This window comes from Lagenorhynchus albirostris, chromosome 5 (assembly GCF_949774975.1).
Source record: "Lagenorhynchus albirostris chromosome 5, mLagAlb1.1, whole genome shotgun sequence".
Lineage (NCBI taxonomy): Eukaryota > Metazoa > Chordata > Mammalia > Artiodactyla > Delphinidae > Lagenorhynchus > Lagenorhynchus albirostris.
In genome coordinates this window covers 126,997,320-127,013,081 of record NC_083099.1, presented here as the reverse complement: position 1 = coordinate 127,013,081, position 15,762 = coordinate 126,997,320, and the positions used below count along the sequence as shown (strand labels likewise).

At 39.6% G+C, this 15,762-nt stretch overlaps 2 protein-coding genes across 3 annotated transcripts in view; one reads left to right on the top strand and one right to left on the bottom strand.

The window, feature by feature from the left end:
• JAM2 (junctional adhesion molecule 2) overlaps positions 1-15,762 on the bottom strand; it is a 410,153-nt gene that overhangs the window by 101,221 nt on the left and 293,170 nt on the right. The window lies entirely within an intron of this gene.
• APP (amyloid beta precursor protein) overlaps positions 1-15,762 on the top strand; it is a 275,906-nt gene that overhangs the window by 187,577 nt on the left and 72,567 nt on the right. For both annotated transcript variants that reach the window (XM_060150785.1, XM_060150786.1), the window contains exons 10-11: positions 2,310-2,384; positions 3,091-3,249. In XM_060150785.1, the coding sequence (XP_060006768.1) occupies positions 2,310-2,384; positions 3,091-3,249 (234 nt within the window). The remainder of the gene's footprint in view (positions 1-2,309; positions 2,385-3,090; positions 3,250-15,762) is intronic.

Below are 15,762 nucleotides of genomic sequence, written 5' to 3'. Positions count from 1 at the left end.
GAGCAGGTAACTTAACCTGATTCATAAAAATGGGGATGGCCGGGCTTCCCTGGTGGCGCAGTGGTTGAGAGTCCGCCTGCCGATGCGGGGAACACGGGTTCGTGCCCCGGTTCCGGGAGGATCCCACGTGCCGTGGAGCGGCTGGGCCCGTGAGCCATGGCCGCTGAGCCTGCGCGTCCGGAGCCTGTGCTCCGCAACGGGAGAGACCACAACAGTGAGAGGCCTGCGCACCGCAAAAAAAAAAAAAAAAAATGAGGATGGCCAAGGCTAATCTCATGTGAGAAATCAATTAAACGAGAGCGATTTTGGAAAGCTCTTAATACTGGATCTGGTATTTAGCAGGTCAGGAGTGATGCACTCTATTATCAGTGGACCTCAGTGGAAGCCATTGTTCAAAGGGAGATGTTGAGCCCACAGTGTGTGTTTATCTTTCAGTAAGTAGGCCTAGCGTGATGGTGTAGGTGAATTGTTTTATTTGGAAGGACGGAGGATATTATTAAATTGCTCTGAAAATCAAAATTTTATTTCATTTCTATAGGAATGCTTATTTTCAATGCATTAGCTAAATAAATCTCCTTAATTATTCCATGGATTCCCCTGCTCAAAGATGAAAGATCTGAATATACAAAGGAAGATGGTAAAGATTTAAATGTAATGCAGGAAATCAGTTTTTCACATTCCAATAAGACATCTGACTTCTGTCTCAAACTAATTTTGAGGTTCCTTACCTGAAGAATCTGTGGTAGAATACTGCCACTATGAACATTTTGGAAGCAGGAAATTCAAATATTTTTATTTCAAGGCTTATCTCATCTGTAAAGCAAAAGTAGTCTTCAGTAGCCCCCATCTCACAGGTGCTCTTCATTAACTCTTGGACCCACCGTAGCATCTGGGGCAATATGTTTCTTTTCCTTCTATATCCTGTTCTTGTTCATAGCAGCTGCACATTTTCCCCAATTTTGCTGTGAATGTGTTAGATTATTTCTTATATGCTCTTCACTTGTAACAGAGAATTCATTCCATTCTTTTTTCTCCATAATTTCATGCACACAACATGGGGAAGCTTGTCTTGTACTTTATACAATGGATTGATGCTAACTGACAATGAAGTATCTAATTAAAAACTGACACGATGATGTGATGTGATATTCTCACAGAACTTCTCTGTCAGTAGTTACTTACGCCAAGCTTCAAGGATGTCTGAAAAAAATCAGTTCCTTAGGAATAAATACCTGTAAATAACAGGCTCTTATAATACAGAAATCAGGGTTTCTTGCGCTTTGTATGTCCACAAAGTATGCAAGTAAACAGCTGTCAACAGACCATTATTTTGTTTACTGGATCTTCCTGTTCTTTATATTACCTTGCTCAGGTATGAGCTACACTTAAAAAAAAAAAAAAAAAATTCCTTGATAGTGAGTAGTACACTTGAAAAGGAAAAGGAAGCTGTAAATGGTAAGAATCAAATATCGTTTCCTTTCAGCGGCACCCACAGCTGCAGACTTTTCCTTTTTGCATTCAGATCAGTGAGTGAACTTCTCTCAGAGAAATCCTGAGTGAACATCATGGATGAGAAGAGGAAGTCTTATTTTCCTATAAAACAGATTAGCCTGGTTACCAAATTAGTGTTACTTACCAAGAATACTTTTTGCTACATTCAGAACATTATAATGTGTACTGTCTTGGAATTTTTGGAGGAATTTACAGTATTCTTTGCTGTTGGTGAGGCAAGTTGGCAAGCAAAATGTTCTAATTGCCCCTCAGTTCTTCAGTGGGGTGGATCTTAGGATTTCTGACAGCTGAAATCTTCATTTCCTTCCTGTATTATATACTTCCTGGTACTGTGCTCATGGCATGTGTACACATGCATAAAGTGTTACATATGTTTTTCCCCCCCTTCGTACTGTTTGAATTTTTATAACTTGCTTTCACAAAAGACTAAAACCAACATGTTCAATTTAATGTTGGAAGACCTTGTACAGGTAATATATGCCTTTTATGAATCGTTGACATTTGTGCACATCAAATAAAATGACTTTCAGCTATTTCTGAAAGTAATAGAAAAGAAAAAACACCAACTTTGTTTCAAAGAGCCATATAAAGGTGAACATTTATGTTTACTGTACTGCTGTGATAGAGTATATACATCTTAGTGAGAGGTCAAATATTATTGAGCTGGGAATGGAACGTGATCCTATTTGTCATGTTTAAAATGTCAAATGTAGAAAAAAAAACCACAGTGATCTAGCTCATTAAATCTATATTTGAAGAAAGAACTGATGGTTTTAAATGATTTCCTCCTTTCGTAGGTCATGAGAGAGTGGGAAGAGGCAGAGCGTCAAGCAAAGAACTTGCCTAAAGCTGATAAGAAAGCAGTGATCCAGGTAAACCCTGAGTCCATCCTCCACCAAGCATCACACCCTTGTTGATGTAGTGCCTGCACCTTTTCAAGCATCTGCTGGAACCTCATGCCTGATCGTTCCTATTTCCCTCAACTTGGACTACTGCTCATCATTGTCTAATAATTCAGTTGCTTAAACCCTGCCTTACTTTTGCTCCCAATTAGCTCATTATAATTCATTTCTTTAAAACTCACATTGTTACTTAAAGTCTAATTTTTATCAGTAATATATCTTTCTGGTTGCCATAATCTTCTGCTACTTCTTCCCCGTGGCAAATTTACATGATAATTTGAATTTTTGACTGGAACCCCTCTGAGAATTACCTTCAGTAAACCATGAGGTTATCATGATCATTTTCTTAAAGTTCTTTGAGTAGGAGAGGACTTTCATAAATATGCATGTAATTGAGAGTTTCAAGAGTATATACATTTATTCTACCTTACGGTTAGTCAAATCAGTTTTCAGTGACCATATAAAATAATGATTTACATCGAGAAATTAGGTCTGGGGATGAAAAGCAGGGAAATGGAGGGGAACCCAGAAAACATGCTGAATTAGTCAAAATGTTGGAATGACTGAAGTCTTTGAACACAACAAAGTATGATATCCCTTTTAAAAGACTTGAATTTGCTGCTCCGTCCTATTTGTCTGGTTCCCGATTGTCATGTGCCTCTGTTTGTGACGGCAGCATTTCCAGGAAAAGGTGGAGTCTCTGGAGCAGGAAGCAGCCAACGAGAGACAGCAGTTGGTGGAGACGCACATGGCCAGAGTGGAAGCCATGCTCAATGACCGCCGCCGCCTGGCCCTGGAGAATTACATCACCGCTCTGCAGGCTGTGCCGCCTCGGGTAGGCTTCCCTTCACAGCTCAGGGCACAGCAGCCAGTAGGCATGGGGACACTGGGGACTGAAGGCCATAAGAAAGAAATCGGGAGAAGTTTCTAAGAGCACCATTATTCACAGGTTCAACCTCAGTCTGTTTTATCTTGAAGGTTAAAGGGTCACAGAGCAGCTGCCTCCATAGTACCATCTCTGCACAGTAGACACACCTTTCCACCGAGGGGTCAGACAGGCTTCCCGGGGACTCACAGTGCAAGACCTGATTTGAGTTGATATCCCTGGATGGTGACAGTTCATGATATAGTTGAAGTCAGGGAACCACAAGAGCTGGAAGGAATTTAGATGTAACCTAGCCCAGCCCTCTTATCATGTGATGTAACTGAGATCAAGAAAAGCTGAGATTTGGCTGGGTTATAAGGATTTTTAGTGGAAAAATAGGACCTAGAACTGAAATTTCCTGCTGAGAACAGCAGCCATATTCTCTGGGGATAGGAGCCCTATTTGGTCATGACGTCCACAGCAAAGGGGTTTATTTGTGGTATTCAGGGATAAATGCCCAGAAAGGCTTACCAGGCACTGCAAGCATACGCTTCATGGGAGAGCTTACTTTGGATGTAAGGAACATTCTGAGCATGAGTGTGTGTACATCATGTCCGCTTGTTCTATCCATTACTGAGTGAGGAATATTGAAATCTCCAACTATAATTGTGGATTGGACTCTTTCTCATATGATACCCTCAGGTTTTGCTTTGTGTATTTTGAGGATCTGTTCTTAGGTGCATAAACATTCAGTGTTGTTATGTCCTCTCTACCCCCTTATCATTATGAAATGTCCTTCTTTATCCCTAGTAATATGTTTTGCTCTAAAATTACTGTGTCTGATATTAATTAAGATACTCTAGCTTTCTTTTAATGTATCATAGTGTATCATTTTTCCATCCTTGTGTGGCCTCTCACGTTGTGGAGCACAAGCTCCGGACGCGCAGGCTCAGCGGCCATGGGTCACAGGCCCAGCCGCTCTGTGGCATGTGGGATCTTTCCGGACCGAGGCACGAACCCGTGTCCCCTGCATCGGCAGGCGGACTCTCAACCACTGCACCACCAGGGAAGCCCCATCCTTGTGTTTTTGTTTAACCTATTTGTTTATCTTTGAAGTACATTTCTTCTAAGCAACATATACTTGGGTCTTGCCCTGTAATTAAGAAGACCATTTAATGAAGTTATTGATATGATTATGCCTAAATCCATCATCATGCAATTTGTTTTCTAGTTGTCCCATCTGTTCCTCGTTCCCCCTTTATTTTTTGCTACCTTTTGGATTAATTGAATATATTGTATTATTCTATTTTGTGTCCTTTGTTGGCTTTTACCTTTAACTCTTTATTATTTTAGTGTTTGCTTTAGAGTTTGTAGAAGACATCTTTAACTTTTCACAATGGTATTATACCAGTACAAATGATGTTATACCACTTCCCTTATATTACAAGAACCTTACAATAAGTTACTTCCATTTCGCGTTTCCTACTCTTTGGGCTGTTGTTGTCATACTTTTTCCATACTACATTATTGTTATTTCTTAAACAGTCAATTATCTTTTAAAGAGTTAAATAATAAGAAAAATATTTACTTACCTATATATTTACCATTTCTGGTGTTCTTTGTTCCTTGTGTAGGTCCATCTGGAATCATTTTTCTTCTACCCAGAGGACTTCCTTTAAAATGTATTTTAATGCATTTAGATTCGTAAAGAATTCTTTGTGCTTGGGTATGCCTGAAAATATCCTTATTTCACCTTTCCTTTAAAAGACCTTTTTTCTGGGATAGAATTCTGAGTTGAAGTTTTTCTTCAATTGCCTTGATGTTGATGCTCCATTGTCTTCTTATTTGCATTGTTTGCAACAAAAATACTTATATCATCCTTTTCTTTATGTCTCTGTAAATAATATATCTTTTTTTTTTAAATCTGGTTGCTTTTAGGGTTTTTTCCTTTATCACTAGTTTTGAGCAATTTGATTATGATGTGTCCTGGTATATTTCAACCTGCCTTTAATCCCCTCTGGCTGTTTTTCATATCATACATTATAGTTTTCATGTCTAGAATTTTAATCTGGATTTTTGTATGTTTGTTTCATATTTTCCATATCTTTACTTAATTTTTGAACCTTTGGAATTTTGTTATTGGCTTTCCGGCATTGTGAAGTTCACCTTGTTGAGTGCTGGGTATTTTTGGATACCTATTACTATTCCTGAGCTTTGTTCTGTAATGCAGTAAATTACTTGGAAACAGAGTAGTTATCAACCTGTGGCTAGTGATTCCTCAATCCTGAAGCAAGATCCTTCTGAGTAATCTACCATGAATGTTGAGTTTTTCCATCTAGATCATGGAAACAAGTACTATTTCTGACCCTGTGTGAACACCAGACACTGTTACCGCTAATCCTTTTGGGTGATTTTTTTTCCCATGGCCTCATGTTTCTTTCATGTGTGTGCATTGATCATTAGTCAGCTGTATTCTCATAGGGTATCATCTCCAGTTTCTCTCTCTGAGCAACTCCTTCCTCTCCAGTATTTTTTCCTGTGACTGCCAGCCACCTCCGTCTCTTCAGACTCTCACCCCATATCTTCAGCTCTCTGGAATCTCCCAGGCTCTGACTGGGTTCCCACTCCTGGAGCCACAGCCTGGAAACTCAAGGCAGTAAGCTTGGGCAATTGTAGAGTTCATAATATGTTTCTTACTTCTCAGTGGTCTCTGTCCTTCACCTGGCGTCTGATATCTTACAGAAATATAGTCCTATATAGTTTGTCCATTTTTTGGTGGTTACTGGCAGCAGGGTAAATCTAGTTTCCACTACTTATCTTGGCTGGAAGTGGCAGTCTGTGTGTACACTATGTAACTAAACCAAAAAAACACCCACTTGCACTGATTCTCCTCGTCATTTTGATTTTTCTTTCTATACTAAGGTTCAGAGCAGAAAGCTCTGAGGAACCGTAAGAGAGCTCTGGTCCTCTTCCAGATGGCGAAATAGTATTGACCCTGTTTTACCAATGACGTCACTGAGATTGAGTGGCTAGTTCAGGGTGACACCACTAGTAATGGACAGGGTGGAGCTGTGAGTCACAGGTGACCACCGCGGGGCCTTCTACCAGACCAGGCTTCCTCTCGGAACAGAAACCTTTTGAAAAAGAATATTCACATTAGCATTTTCATTTTCTCTTCAGAAAAACATCTGTCCTGGCACTGTTCAGTAAAATTATGTTTATGTATCTGGAGAATGAGTTCCTTGGCTACTGTCTTTTTTTACAGGACTTTATTTTGGGGTGCGGGGCCATCAGCATCATTTGCCAGAGCAAGGCAGGGCGGTGGGTGTTGAGACCAGAATCTGAACAGCTGACATTTAGTGAAGCGTTCCAGCTAAAAGTCCTATTTCTGAAGTAAGATCTTTGCTAAATGGTCATTGATAGAGCTAAAAGTAAGATGAGGACTGAATGGAGTCTTCACAAATGCATATTTCATATCTTTCAGTTCAGTCCCATCAGCCATCACAGGAAAGACAGTGACAAGAATAATGTTTGCCAAAGCTTCTTGTGTTATCAAAGGGGATAATTTCAGATTTGGTCATAATCATGCTTGCCCAGAGTCAGGTGATCACGCCGTGTAGAATTAGACAACATGTTTATTTGAAATAAAAATTTTAAATTGGATTAAGAAGAACTATTTAACTGTCGAAAAATCAGATATTTGTTGATTGATCCAAGGATTCACGTTGAATTCTTACTTAGAAATGCATAAAACTCTCCCATCTAATAAAAACTGGGACTGGGTAGTTACAGGCATGCAATCTTGGGATTACCTGCCATTTTTTTAAGTTATTGTCTTTGTGGGTTTTATCTGAATTTTAATGTATAGCTTGACATGGCACTTAGCTCCACACTTTGGAAAATGCGAGAAAATTCTAAATCCCTTCTTGAGGGCTTTTATATATTGCTGTTGAAAGACATAAATCAGAAGCTTGCCAGTAACTCTCTGAGAAAGGTCATGTCTTGTATTGGAGCCGTAAATAAGTATTTCTGAAACCTCCCTCATACTTACACAGTGCCTGGGAAATACAAACTATTTACTCAATGTTAGCTGAATATAAGAAAATGAATTAGTCAGGTGTTTTTTCTGTAGATTCTGTAGCTGATAATCACGTCAGAATAACTATCCCCTTAACCCTGACCACTTTTGCCAAATAGTCCCCAACTTCACAAACAGGAATCTGGAGCAACGCGGATTGTTTATACAGTCTCTTTGAAGCTTAGGTTTAATCCATGCTTTCATTTTTTTTTTAAACGGAAGTATGACGTGATGATGTTTTTGTGCAGCTGGAATTCCTTGGTCTACCACGAATTTCATTTGTGAGTCCCTATGTCTGTGTGTGCTTTATGTTCCAAATTTCCTTTTTGATGAATTACATTCCTACTGGCTGATACGCTGAATGGCCAACCTAGAAGTGCATTGTTTGAATCATATTTAGAATTTTTATATACATATATACTTCACATATTACAGTTGATAAAACAGTCTCTCCATGTCCGTCCATCCTCTTCCCCCCTCTCTCAACCCCCAGGAATAAAAAAATTAGAATGCAGTTGTGTCTTTGCACTAGGATAAACTCTTAATCTGTAGAGGGCTAGTAACTCTTCTAAGGACCAGCTCTTCAAAATTTTCACTTCTCTAAAAGTTTCCTTGGAAAAATAAAGGAGTTACACTTTTTTTTCCAGAAAAGTTAAAGTCTTCTCCAAAGTGGCATCACACATGGTTAAACTTCTATCACCCTTGGAGGCCTTTAAGCTACTAAACATAAGTACTGCTTTAAACTAAATTATCATCACAAAACACAGGACTTTGGCTTCTTACTTTCACAGAGCTCAAATTGATGCAACTCATGAAATAATGAGTTAAATACTATCTGAGCCTTCCCTCCTGTAACTGGCAGGGTCTACTTCATAGATGGAGAAAAGATTATGCTGTTGCCTGACTGTTCAACATTCTCTGTAATCTGAAGAGAAACTATACTTAAGCGGGATCCCATATAGATAAACCAAAGGCTGCATAGGAATTCCTGTTTAAAATAAACTTTCCATTGTAGGCTTAGGTCTGGAAAAATTTAGGAGCTGGAGTAAGAACTGAGATGTTTTAAAGATAAGAGACAAAAAGCCAAAACTTTCTATGTAATTCTGGGATTTTTGGTGTCTTTACAGATACTCAGTCTAAATCTCCATTAGACAACATCCTAATTACTATCCTGACTTCAACAACTTTTAAGAATTTTCTATGTAGAAGAAAGAATTAAGAAACATTTTCATGTATGTCTGCGTGTCTGTGTGCCAGCAGTGTTGTTTTGGTTCTTATCCACTGTCTCGGGAGATGTCTTATCCATACTAAATTTGGATACTAAATACTGCATTGCAGCCATCTTATCCGTACTAAAATTAATTTCATGTTTGTATCTGATGCTTCACACTCAGACTCTCGACATTTAATTGAGCAAAAAAATTGGGAGGCAGTTTCTTTAGCACCTGCACTCTTTCCTTTCTCATTTCTTTTCTTTTTTTTTCTAATTGAAGTATAGTTGACTTACAATAGTATATTAGGTTCAGGAGTAAAACATAGTGATTATATATTTTTATAGATTGCATACCATACAGAATTATTATATAATATTATTGACTGTATTCCCCATGCTGTACATTACATCCCTGGGACGTGTTTGTTTTACAACTAGAGGTTTCTACCTCTTAATCCCCTTCACCAATTTCACCCATTATTCCCCTCTTCTCCTGCTGGTGACCATCAGTTTGTTCTCTGTATCTGTGAGTCTGTTTTTGTTTCTTTATATTTGTTCATTTGTTTTATTTTTTGGATTCCCCATATACGTGAAAACATAGTATTTGTCTTTGTCTGATTTATTTCACTAATTATAATACTCTCCAGATTCATCCATGCTGTTGCAAGTGTATATACCACACTTTTTTTTTTTGTGTGGTGCGCGGGCCTCCCACTGCTGTGGCCTCTCCCATTGCGGAGCACAGGCTCCGGACACGCAGGCTCAGCGGCCATGGCTTACGGGCCCAGCCGCTCCGCAGCATGCGGGATCCTCCCGGACTGGGGCACAAACACGTGTCCCCTGCATCGGCAGGCGGACTCCCAACCACTGCGCCACCAGGGAAGCCCTATACCACATTTCTTTACACACTCATCTGGCAGTTGGCACTTAGGTTGCTTTTATATCTTGGCTATTGTAAATAAACCTGCTATGAACATTGGGGTGCATACATCTTTCCGAATTAGTGTCTTCATTCTCTTTGGGTAAATACCAAGGAATGGAATTGCTAGATTGTATGGTAGTTCTATTTTTAATTTTTTGAGGAATCTCCATGCTGCTTTCCATAATGGCTCTACCAGTTTACACTCCCACCAACAGTATACTAGATTACTTCAGCCAAATGTTAAATTTTCTTGAGATTCCTGAAAATGTCTTCATACAATTCTTTAGTAGAATGATTTGTGAGATTTACCATGAAGGAGCACGGTTTTTTCTCTAAATTGAGATTTTGCTCACTGCTGTTAGGTGTATTTTAGCAGCAGGGCAATACGTGTTCAATAAAAAGTAGCAATCGTTGGAGAAAATAAAAGGCAGCAATTAGCTGGTATGCCGTAGCAGGCAAACTAGTGACAGCATGAGGAGGTACCAACTAAATCAGTCTTTAGCCAATATGAATGTTGGTGTAACTATATGTTTTATAACGTAAACAGAAACTGAGGTGCTAAACTTGACTGCTTTTGTTTTTATATAATTTCTAACTGCCCTTCTCCCTGCAGTTCTTCATTTTCTGCTAATCACTTCTGGTCGCAAAAGAAATAGGAAGCATTGATAGACTATATGTAGATAATATATATCTCCAAGGTAAATATACTGCATCTACACCTCAATATAATGGATGGTAAATAAATTAAAAGTTATTTGCTGACATCTTAATATGTGAAGGCACTGAGGGAGATGAGCACTAAGAAGTTTCAAACATCCTCCCCTCAAGTTTTTTGTTGTTTTCTTCAATTTATTTATTTTACTTATTTTTGGCTGCCTTGGGTCTTCATTGCTGCGCGTGGGCTTTCTCTAGTTGCAGTGAGTGGGGGCTACTCTTCGTTGCGGTGCGCAGGCTCCTCAATGCAGTGGCTTCTCTTGTTGCAGAGCACGGGCTCTAGGCACATGGGCTCCAGTAGTTGTGACACGCGGGCTCAATAGTTGTGGCACATGGGCTTAGTTGCTCCGCGGCATGTGGGATCGTCCCAGACAAGGGCTTGAAGCCGTGTCCCCTGCATTGGCAGGCTTATTCTTAACCACTGCGCCACCAGGGAAGTCCCCAAGTTTTGAATATAATCAAAATTTTGTAAAGCTGATCAGAATGTACTTAAAAGATTACTGGCTTGAAAATCATCTTTGAGGAATATAATTATCCTGTACCTTATATATTTATTATTCATTCATTTATCATTCATTTATTTTTAGTTGAGGTTTGTAAAAATTGGTGAGCACAAGGGGACTTGTTAACTTGAGAGCTTTTAAGGACAGACCCCATATCAAATGGTGGGTGGAAAGACAAATGGGAGAATTCTCATTTATTAAACAAAGTCCTATAAACTGTGCTGTGTGGTTTGCATGCTATTCCGGAAAAGCCTCTCAGTATTACCTCTTACCTTGCTTTGAATCTTTACCTAGCTGAATAGACAGATCTTACTAAAGACCAGCAGGAAGTGTGTAATGAGAGACACTAGTGTTTTCTGTTTTTAATTGAATTAAGTTAAATAGAAAATTAAGACGTATGTAGGCAAGGCATCCACTTGAAAGCTGTCCTGTGCCTCTGAGACCCTATTCCTCACCCAGATTCCCTCCATAGCAGAGCCCCACTTAGTCACTGTCTTCAAAGTCGAAATAGCTCTTCATCCGATGCTGTCAAACATACAGCACTGGGATGTCATATTTCGTTCTAGCAAAGGTTGCACATACATATTTATATGTCAATACCTATTTTCATTCATTCTTGAAAATGAAAACCCATTATGAAAACATAAATATTTAGTTGTTTTAGACAAATGCATAGCACATTATTTAATAATCCAGTGGTTACTAAACTGTCTGGCGTTACAGATATCTGCCCTACAGAACAGATAGCAACAAGGGATCTTCTCCCTAGAAACGTGTGCGTGTGCACACAAAATTACACATAGGTTTCCTTATATTGTTTCTAGGAGGTCAAGGCACTGTGGTTAGGTAGAGTATGAGAAGAGAGTGAAATTGAAAGAAATATAAATGTGCATATCTTAGAACATGGTGTAGCCACTTGGGGGATTTGTGAAGCAAAAATGCCAAAATCTAAGTATGAATATACAAAATTGAAGCATATTGTAATTCTCTCTTAAGAAGTCAAGAGTATGGCATGGTTGGCATTTGTCAGATGACCAGACCATTTGACAAATCTTTCTGAAGGTCTGTGGTATCTTAAAACATCTTTTGTTTACGATTTCTTCCTCAACTCTGCGGGCTTTGCCATCTGGGTTGCGTTAATAATCCTGTTCATCATTGAGGGCGTCAGCATGTTTCACTGCGTGACTAAACGAGAGTTGAAGACATACAAGTCCAAACACTTTCTGGCGCTTCTTTGCTCGCAGGTCAGCAGATCCAAGCTCTGTATCCAATGGATGCTAAGCTGGTCCAAAAGCATAAATCATGGGGTTTGGGCCAGATCCTAAATTTCAGTTCTGTATGCTGTCTTCATTGATGTATAGCTGGGGTCTGTGTAACTGAAGAAAGAACCGGTCCCTCTGCTCTTAGTACTCTGACACCAAATATGTGTGGGGTTTTCCCTCCCATAAAATAATTCTGACACTAACTACCTGTAGTTAGCATAGATCGCCACGGGTTAAGGGTTCAGTCCCACAAGGCTGCCCCCTCCCTCACTTCGGAAGCCAGTCGCAAAATCCTAGATTTTCACCTTGTATTTCTGATGCACCAGCTATAAATCAAGGGTCCCCATGACCTGCTCCTCAGGTTTGATAATTCACTAGAACAACTCACAGAATAAGTACCTTATTTACTGTTAGCAATGTATTGTAAAGGATAGAACTCAGGAAGAGTTAGATGGAAAAGACTGTAGGGCACAGTATGGGGGAAGGGGTGTGCAGCCTGCATGCCCTCTCCAGGCATGGTACCCTCCTGGCATCCCAATGTGTTCTCCAGCTGGGAAGCTCTCTGAATTCCATTGCTTAGGGGTTTTCTTGGGGAGGTTCCATTAAGTAGCCATGAATGATTAAATCATTGGCTATTGGTGATTAAACTCAGTTTCCAGCCCCTCTCCCTTCCCTGGAGATCAGAAAATGGGGCTGAAAGCTCCAACCCTCTAATCATTTGGTTGGTTCTCTTGTGTCTGGAACCAAGGACTAAGACCAGATATTGGTTCCTCTAGCAACCAGTTCCCATCCTCCAAGAGTCACCTCGTTAGCATACAAAAAGATACTCTTATCTCTCTAAGGGTCTAATAAGCTCTTGTGTCTGGAACCAAGGACTAAGACCAAATACTATGACAAAACATGCTCCTGCCACCAAATTTTATAACTGTTTTAGGAGCTCTGTGTCAGGAACTGGGGTCAGAGACCAAACATGTATTTCTTTTTTTCTGGTACACGGGCCTCTCACTGTTGTGGTTTCTCCTGTTGCGGAGCACAGGCTCCGGACACGCAGGCTCAGCGGCCATGGCTCACGGGCGCAGCCAATCCGCGGCATGTGGGATCTTCCCGGACCGGGGCACGAACCCGTGTCCCCTGCATCGGCAGGGGGACTCTCAACCACTGCGCCACCAGGGGAGCCCGAAACATGTATTTCTTATGTCACGGTAACCAAAATGAATTATTGCTGAGAACTAGCAAAATATCCCAGAAACAAACTAAAACCTACCAGATTTGACAAACTGTCCAGAGGTCCCTAATTTGTGAGTGACAGGATTAAAACCACCCTTATTTTCCATATTTTATAGTACAGTATAAACACCTATTTTTAATCACCAAGTTTGCCATCATATAACTTGGAACAAGTGACTTAATTAGAAGGATTCTTTCTCCTCTATTTGCAAATTGGGGTTAATCATTCTACTTTTTTGTAATTAGCATTGTCTAGCTTTTTGTTAGCCATAATTAGAAAAACAAAAGGATTAATCGAAGGTTGAGATGAGACTGTGAAGTAGAAAGATATCTTCCTCCCTGAGAAGAGAACGATTGTTAGGACAGACTATAGAGGCTTTGGTGCCTTATCCCTATTAGGAAGTCGTCTGCCTCCTTGTGGAGGACGGATGGGATGGGAGATGGCTTTTCCTGTGTACTGCTGTGCTGTGTTACAGAGCCAAATAGTAATCTGGATATGCTGGGAAGGGATATATCTAATGCCTCCATGTTACCAAAGCTGGAGGAACACTGAATGGAGCCGGGCATGAGAATCTACTCCCATTTCCTCTGTTGCTTCTTCAACACTTCTATGTTCAACCTGACATAGAATTGTCATTTGCCTTCTTACAGTCATGTTAAACTATTACAAAAATCACTTATGTGCTCTTCTGAAGAAAGGAATATGCAGTGGACTTTAGCTCAACTCCTAGTTTTAAACCTTTGTGATCAAAGGTTCCCGTGGAAGCTTCCCCAAATGGTTTTTTTTTTCAGATTTTTCTTGCAACCGTGAGAGTGCATGTGAAATGCCGAGGAAGGTCTACCGTGGCAAAATAAACTCATCCAAGAGACCATCTCAAGCGGAAAGAGGTTAAACTCTCTTAAGGGAGTTTTTTAAACCTGCACACAGAGATTTTGTACATTGTACATCTATGTGCTCAAGATATCTCAAAATCCAAGATGTAGAACTGTGAAAATAATGGCCCTGAACCTACTTATGAAAACAGGAGAGAATTGCATTTTCTTGGTAGGTGATTAACTTCCCCAGTCACAGGGTTGGAAACGACTAGGGTTCAATTTAATGCTTCAGGAGAGGGTTTTCTGAATACGTCCCTTGTGAACTAGAAAGGTTAGGGTGCTTCCCCATAAAGTGACTCATTTACTTCCTTCTTGACAAGATTATGCTTAGGGCTTTTAAAGGCTCTTGACAGATCATTCCCTCCCATCAGGAGATGGTTTCAGGCACAAGTGTCTGTTATGATAAGATGCCAGATTTCTACATCAAGCATAACGCTGCAGAGAGGCAGAGTGGAGCTGAACAATTGTGTCTTAATGTACCACAGTTCCAAGTGAACTGTGGAATAGAAAGCTACCCACTCAGACGTGATTGGCATTGAGTCAGTCAAATGTGTCTGATTGATCCAAAGTCCATGGACACCAAGTTTATGAAATTGCATAAAAGAACCAAGGGAAAAAGGCAATACATCTGAGAAGTGGGAACATTAATTTCTTAAAGTTACCTTTTAGAGGGAAAGGCTGTGAAATTTCTTTCAAAATTCCATGCATAAGCCTGACATAAAACCCAAGCCACAAGAAGACAAACTATAACATCTTTTGAAATTAAGGATGTGAGCGTGGACACTGGGGTTTGAACATTCTGTAGAGCCTATGAAATATTTTCTGGGAAGAGTTCCCCATTAAAACAGCTCCCTAAAGGACCCCAACAGACTGGGTGGATAGATCAGTATGTACCAAAAAATTGGGAATGCATCTCTTCTTGGTTGAGAGATGGTTATTTTCAACTCAGATGCCGTGAAGGATGTATTTTGCCCCTGGAACTACTTGTGCAAGTTATATTTAGCTCTAGGTTATTCATTAATTTAATTAACATTTTTTTGACAACCAAATTATGCCAGGAACTGAGCCAGGAGCTAGTGATATGTTACACTCTTGTTCCAAGAGAGGGAAATGGTTAATGTTCCAAAATGTAAATCTTCTATTTTCAGGTTCAGTATAATCCATTTTAGTAGGGCCTACTCTTAATCCTTTACGAAATTTCTTTTTGAAATGATTTTTTTTAATGCAGTGTGATTGTGAAGTGAATTTAATGTGTACTGAAAAGTGCTACATCTGATGCAAATAGATACTTTGTAATTATGGGCTAAACACTCAGAAACAATAATGACAATAAAAAAAGGATTGGATATAATTAGTCCTCCTGAAGCAGATCTTTTCCTTTTATTATCTCTGTTCTTTGCTATAATTTTTAATAATAAGATTAGCCATTCAATGGCAATATAACCAGATTTCAGTATTAATGCATAGAATATTGTGAAATGAGGGGATTTGGCAGAAAAAAATGTTATTACTAGTTACAGAAGATGTTAAAGACTTGAGAAAGGTTGAAATTATATGCATAGAGGTTAAAATGTTTCCTAATCTCTGCTTACTGCTAATATCCTTACCATGAGCCACTGAATTCTTAAGCTTGTTTTCTAATCGCCTGAATAATCCTGTCTTAAATGTAAGGATCATGACAGTAGAAT